At 48.0% G+C, this 7,443-nt stretch overlaps 1 protein-coding gene across 1 annotated transcript in view; it reads right to left on the minus strand.

Moving 5' to 3' along the window:
- LOC311237232 (histone-arginine methyltransferase CARM1) overlaps positions 1-7,443 on the minus strand; it is a gene marked incomplete at its 5' end in the record, with an annotated part of 90,290 nt that overhangs the window by 36,445 nt on the left and 46,402 nt on the right. The window contains one exon of the mRNA XM_084325039.1: positions 1,239-1,416. Coding sequence (XP_084181165.1) covers positions 1,239-1,416 — 178 coding nt within the window. The remainder of the gene's footprint in view (positions 1-1,238; positions 1,417-7,443) is intronic.

Consider the following 7,443-nt stretch of genomic DNA (forward strand, 5'->3'; position numbering starts at 1 on the left):
GGACCTTGACAGCAGATAGGGGGGTGTTATGAGACCTGGACGTCAGATAGGGGGGTGTTATGGCACCTGGACGTCAGATAGGGGGGTGTTATGGGACCTTGACAGCAGATAGGGGGGCGTTATGGGACCTTGACAGCAGATAGGGGGGTGTTATGGGACCTTGACAGCAGATAGGGGGGCGTTATGGGACCTTGACAGCAGATAGGGGGGTGTTATGGGACCTTGACAGCAGATAGGGGGGTGTTATGGGACCTTGACAGCAGATAGGGGGGCGTTATGGGACCTTGACAGCAGATAGGGGGGTGTTATGGGACCTTGACAGCAGATAGGGGGGTGTTATGGGACCTTGACAGCAGATAGGGGGGCGTTATGGCACCTGGACGTCAGATAGGGGGGTGTTATGGCACCTGGACGTCAGATAGGGGGGTGTTACAGGACCTGGACGTCAGATAGGGGGGTGTTACAGGACCTGGACGTCAGATAGGGGGGTGTTACAGGACCTGGACGTCAGATAGGGGGGTGTTATGGGACCTTGACAGCAGATAGGGGGTGTTACAGGACCTGGACGTCAGATAGGGGGGTGTTACAGGACCTGGATGTCAGATAGGGGGGTGTTACAGGACCTGGATGTCAGATAGGGGGGTGTTATGGGACCTGGATGTCAGATAGGGGGGTGTTACAGGACCTGGATGTCAGATAGGGGGGTGTTATGGGACCTTGACAGCAGATAGGGGGGTGTTATGGGACCTTGACAGCAGATAGGGGGGTGTTATGGGACCTTGACAGCAGATAGGGGGGTGTTACAGGACCTGGACGTCAGATAGGGGGGCGTTATGGCACCTGGACGTCAGATAGGGGGGCGTTATGGGACCTTGACAGCAGATAGGGGGGCGTTATGGGACCTTGACAGCAGATAGGGGGGTGTTATGGGACCTTGACAGCAGATAGGGGGGCGTTATGGGACCTTGACAGCAGATAGGGGGGCGTTATGGGACCTTGACAGCAGATAGGGGGGTGTTATGGGACCTTGACAGCAGATAGGGGGGTGTTATGGGACCTTGACAGCAGATAGGGGGGTGTTATGGGACCTTGACAGCAGATAGGGGGGTGTTATGGGACCTTGACAGCAGATAGGGGGGCGTTATGGCACCTGGACGTCAGATAGGTGGTTGAGAACCACTGTTTTATCTGAAACCCCTCCCCTCCTCGATAACGCTGCGTAACGCAATGATTCCTACCCTGAGGCTTTAGCCACTTCCTGGCGTGAAGGAAGGTCTCCAACAGCCTCTCGTGGAGCAGCATGTATCCGATTGGCTCTGAGACGATGACGTCGGCCATTTCGGGACAGGTCACTTCCTGTACCGTTCCCTCCAAAACCACGATGCGATCCGAGAGGCCATTGCCCTTCACTAGGACCTGTAGAGAGAGGAACACAGACCCCCTCCATCATTAGCCACTCTGCTCCTAGCTGTTCCCAGGTCAGTCCACACAGACTAAGCTTCACATCTATGTCACTGTGTGTCGTTGTTGAGCTACAAGATAAGATAATATATTCCTTTATTGATACCCTTGGGGAAATTCAGGCATCATAGCCGCATGGGGGAGGGGGGAGGGGAAGTACAGGTAGTAGAAGACATACAGGTACCGGGTCACAGAATTATAGTACAGTGGAGAAGTACAAATTCAAATAATAAATAAAAGGGCAGTGTAAACAATATACAATATAATTAACTCTGGACATGTGCATATGGGCAACAAGGTGCGAGATGAGGGTATGTATGCCCTCTCATTTATAATTTGCCCTACAATAAATATAGTTACAATATATAATCTAATAATCTAAATCTAATCTAATATATAATCTAAAAAAACGAAATGCTAAAATGCTTAATATATGCAATATATAATCTAATAATCCAATAATCTAAATCAAATCTAATATTTGATCTAAATCTATAAAATGCTAAATTGACAACACTGAAACACTTTGTTCCTTTATGTACTTTTATCAATAAATACAGGAAAGAGAACAATCTGAGATTTGCTTCTAAACACATTTTACATAGCTGCTAAAATACCCCATTGCTTCCATACTGCACATTATTTCAACAGAGAGGTCAGAGTGCAGGGCTGTCTGTGTGTGACCCCTGGAGGTGTTCTGGGGGTCAGTACACCCTCCCGCCGGTTCCAGGGATCAAACCCTGTGACCTTTCGCTTACTAGTCTGCCACTTTACCTCTCTAGACCACCCTGCCATGATGGGAATCTCATCATAATAACATAACAACAACACATAATGTGATCTGCATCTGTCAGTAGCCTATATCTGACCTAGTCTAGTATTGCATACCCATACCTCTCTCCACACTATGTTAGCGATGTGCCAGTGCTGGAGAAGGGTCTGGCAGAACCTATTATCATCATGCTATAGGGGGGGGGGGGGGGGGGGACGCTCTGGCTTGTTTGTTTTCTTCAAACCATTCACAATCATCCTGGGCAGCGCTAGGATGCAAAGTAGAGTCACAGATAGCGGAAGGGGATGACAACTCCGACTGAGATAGTCGGCCAATGGCAGCTGATACCCACAGTCTACATCCTGTGAGTCAGACTAGACCTACTCTATCAATATTTGAAAGACATTTACTGTTTGGTAGTTCTTGTGTTATTATCCATTCAATACCATGACAAGATGTGATGTGTGTGTGTGTGTGTGTGTGTGTGTGTGTGTGTGTGTGTGTGTGTGTGTGTGTGTGTGTGTGTGTGTGTGTGTGTGTGTGTGTGTGTGTGTGTGTGTGTGTGTGTGTGTGTGTGTGTGTGTGTGTGTGTGTGTGTGTGTGAGAGAGAGAGAGAGATAGTCACACAGAGAGATAGAGAGATAGAGAGAGAGAGAGAGAGAGAGAGAGAGAGAGAGAGAGAGATAACATAATAAAGATTCTGTGAGCTAGCAGCAGTCTATGTTGCTGCCTGCTATAAACTGAGGGACAGTGAGTGATAGTCACCTGACACGTTGATGCTGTTCTATTTGATGATAGTTATTTCATTTTTATTTAACTATCTGCTATGACTTTCTACTTCCTATTTTACTTATGTTCTACTGTATGTTCTACTTACTATCTGTTTTCTAATTAATGTTTAGCTTTTCAATGTGTAATCGCTTGCTTTGAATTTAATTAAATGTAATTCAATTAAATTCAATTCAATTTAATTTAATTTAATTTATAGACTCAGACACTTTTTTTATTGTCGAACCATCTATATACATTTACATTTGGGATGAAATGCCATTTCCCAGGAGCCTATGGTGCAAACAACTAGACAGTCAGTACGCAACATAAAATATGCAACATAAAACACAAGGACTGAACAAACTGAACACATCTGTACATAACATAATAATGCGTTAGATGAAGACTGCAGTGCAAACATAATATAGACTATAAGTACAAGCCAATGTACTGTAAAACAAGACAATAGTGCAAAAGGACAGTGTACACACTGCAATAGAATATGTAAGAATATGTATTTTAGCAGCAGGTTGTTTATACAAATGTGTAGTTTGTCCAAAGGGTGGGTAGATGGGGGGGGGGGGGGTCAGCACTGGGTCAGTCATAGAGAGAGAGAGAGAGAGAGAGATGGAGAGAGAGAGAGAGAGAGAGAGAGAGAGAGAGAGAGAGAGAGAGAGAGAGAGAGAGAGAGAGAGAGAGAGAGAGAGAGAGAGAGAGAGAGAGAGAGAGAGAGAGAGAGAGAGAGAGAGAGAGAGAGAGAGAGGGGGGCAGTGGAGGTAGGAAAACTCTAGCTGACTGTTCAGTTGCATGCATCCATCCATCCATGAAGATATGGATGGATGCCTCCCTGCCTCCCTCTCTCCCTCTCTCCTTCCTTCCTTCCCTCCTTCCTTCCTTCCATCCGTCTCATTCTCCCTCCCTCCCTTTCAACCTTCTTTTCTTTCTTCCTACTCTATGATACGATGTGATACAACCAGGGACGCAGTGGTAAAATAACCTTCCTAATGGAACCTTAGCAACACAGCTAGCCACACAGCTAGCACCACACAGCTAGCACCACACAGCTAGCCACACAGCTAGCACACAGCTAGCACCACACAGCTAGCCACACAGCTAGCCACACAGCTAGCAACAACTGGCGCTGCTCTGATGGCTGCCTTTCTGATCGCTCCGACGAGACTGTGCTTTATTTTGTTAATTTTTATAGTATTAGGAGTTTTATTTGCACCAACTGTTGGTGCATTATATGTGTATGACCGTCAGTCAATCATTGACATTGGATTAAGAAAACTTACCGTTTGGATTGCTCTCTGGATCGGATCGCTGAACAGCAGAAATGGCCCGCCGAGATCCTTTGTTATGCCGGCCATGGCCAAGACAAGAAGAAGCCGCCGCGAAGACGAGGAAAGAGAGCCGGGGTCCGGAACAGACTGAGGTCCAAACGACACAGAACCACATTGCCCAGCATATTGTTGGCCAATGTGCAATCGATAGGAAACAAATTGGACGACATCAGAGCAAGGATCCAATTCCAGAGGGACATTCGGGATTGTAACGTCCTCTGTTTCACAGAAACTTGGCTGAGTCCAGATGTCCCGAACCACGCAATATGTCCCGAACCACGCAATAGAACCGGCAGACCATTTCTTCGTTCTCCGCAAAGACCGGACGGCAGAAGAGTCATTAAAGAAGAAAGGAGGCGGCATTGCCTTCATGATAAACAAGGAGTGGTGCGATTTAGGCAACACAAAGGAACTGTCTAACCACTGCTCCCCAGACCTGGAGTTTATCACGATAAAATGTCGACCCTTCTTCCTCCCAAGAGAGTTAACGTCCATCATCCTCATCGGAGTGTACATTCCACCACACGCGAACACTGGGGTCGCACTTTCAAAACTTCACGACGAGGTAAACAAACTCCAGGCAGCTAATGTTGACGCTGCCATTTTGGTCTTGGGGGATTTCAACAGCGCGCGTCTTAAAAAGGTGCTGCCGAATTTCTATCAGCATGTGACCTGTCCCACCAGAGGCGAGAACATATTAGACCATGTATACTCGCAATTTAAGAATGGGTACAAGTCACAGGCTCTTAGTCCATTCGGTAAAAGCGATCACGCCGCCATTTTTCTTTTGCCTAAGTACAAACAGAGTCTCAAGCGAACGCCGGTGGTCTCGCGAGAGGTTAAGCGTTGGGCCGTGACGTCAGTGGAGTCACTCCAAGCAGTGCTGGGAAGCACAGAATGGAGTGTATTCCGTGATAACACAGCCAATATTAACGAATACACCGAAACGGTGATTGACTATGTCTGTACTCAGGTAGAAGTAATAATCCCCACCACCAAAATTAATATCTACCCAAATCAAAAGCCCTGGGTAGACAAATCCGTCCGTGAGGCTCTGAAAGTGCGCACATCAGCATACAACACCGGGCTGGTGACAGGCAACATGGAAGAACACAAGATGGCAAGATACAACGTCAGGAGAGCAGTAATAGAGGCAAAACGGCGTTACAGGGATAAAGTTGAACTTCAGTTTGAACAGGCTGACTCTAGAGGCATGTGGCAGGGCCTCAGAACAATGACAGACTACAAAGGAACCCCCCTCAAACTGAACAGTGACATCTCCTTAGCAAATGATCTCAACTCCTTCTATGCGAGGTTTGAGGCTGTGAATAACAACACCAGCCTACAAACCACGGCAATGGGGGGGGGGGGGTCTGCTGATGGAGACTCAGTGTTCAGGGTAACAGAGCATGAGGTGAGACGGATCTTTAAAAAAGTGGATATCAGGAAGGCAGCAGGACCGGACGGCATCCCCGGCCGCGTCCTAAAAGTCTGTGCCGACCAACTGGCCCCGGTATTCACTGACATCTTCAACCTGTCCTTGGAACAGGCCGTCATCCCCACCTGTCTGAAGAAGTCCACCATCATCCCTGTACCCAAAAAATCTACGCCCGCTTGCCTCAACGACTACCGCCCTGTAGCCCTCACCTCCATAGCCATGAAGTGCTTTGAGAAGCTAGTGAAGGGCTACATCTGTTCCTCCCTCCCCATCAACCTGGACCCTCTGCAATTTGCATATCGCCCCAACAGGTCCACGGAGGACGCCATAGCCCATGTGCTGCACACAGCAGCATCACATCTGGACAAGAGGCAGGGGAACTATGTGAGAATGCTGTTCATCGACTACAGCTCAGCATTCAATACCATAGTCCCCTCCAAACTCATAGCCAAGCTCAGGGACCTGGGCTTGAACTATGACCTGTGCCAGTGGGTCCTGGACTTCCTGACGGGCAGACCCCAGGTGGTAAGAGCCGGCAACTGCACCTCCTCATCCATCACGCTCAACATAGGGGCCCCCCAGGGCTGTGTTCTGAGCCCCCTCCTCTACTCCCTGTACACACATGACTGCGTAGCACAGCGGAACAACAACACCATCATCAAATTTGCTGATGACACAGTAGTGGTGGGCCTGATCTCTGCCAACGACGAAAGGGCCTACCTGGAAGAGGTAGAGAACCTGTCACAGTGGTGTCAGGAGAACTGCCTCTCCCTGAACGTCAGCAAAACAAAAGAGATGATTGTGGACTTCAGGAGGTCGGGGGTCAAGGACTACAGCCCCCTCAGCATCGACGGGGCACCAGTTGAGAGAGTGAACAGTTTCAAGTACCTCGGAGCCCACATATCCGAGGACTTGACATGGACCACACACATTGACAGTGTTGTGAAGAAGGCACGACAACGCCTCTACTTCCTCAGGCGCCTAAGGAAGTTCCAAGTCAGTCAGAAGATCCTTAGGAACTTCTACTCATGTACAATAGAGAGCATCCTGACCGGCAACATCACCTCCTGGTTTGGGAATAGCACTGCACAAGACCGTAGCAGACTACAAAGAGTGACACGTTCAGCCGAACGCACAATTAGAGGGGGGCTTCCCACCCTCCAGAACATTTACAACAAGCGGTGCAAGGGGAAGGCTAAGAGAATTATTAAGGACTCGAGCCACCCGAACAACTGCCTCTTTGAACTGCTGCCGTCAGGCAAGCGATACCGGAGTCTTATGGCGAGCACAGAAAGACTCAGAAGGAGCTTCTATCCCCAGGCCATCAGGCTGCTAAACGAACAATAATCGCTAAACGAACAATAATCACTATGCAACAACCATCAAATGCACACAGCACACACACCCACACGCACACACTCACTCAAACAAACAACACACTGCAGCACCCACTCTCCACACTTTAGATCACACAAACACACTTACACTTTATATTTATTGATAAAGGATTTGCACTACAACTCGTACACCTACTGTGAATTGTACCTAAACTGCACCTCGTCCATTTATGCCTTGCACTATATAGTATTGTATATTAGTACACTGCACAGTATTGTATATTGTATGGTAACTACGTCTACGAACATTGTACATATGTC

The sequence above is a fragment of the Notolepis coatsorum genome, assembly GCF_963971535.1.
Source record: "Notolepis coatsorum genome assembly, chromosome: 11".
In the NCBI taxonomy this organism is placed as follows: Eukaryota; Metazoa; Chordata; class Actinopteri; order Aulopiformes; family Paralepididae; genus Notolepis; species Notolepis coatsorum.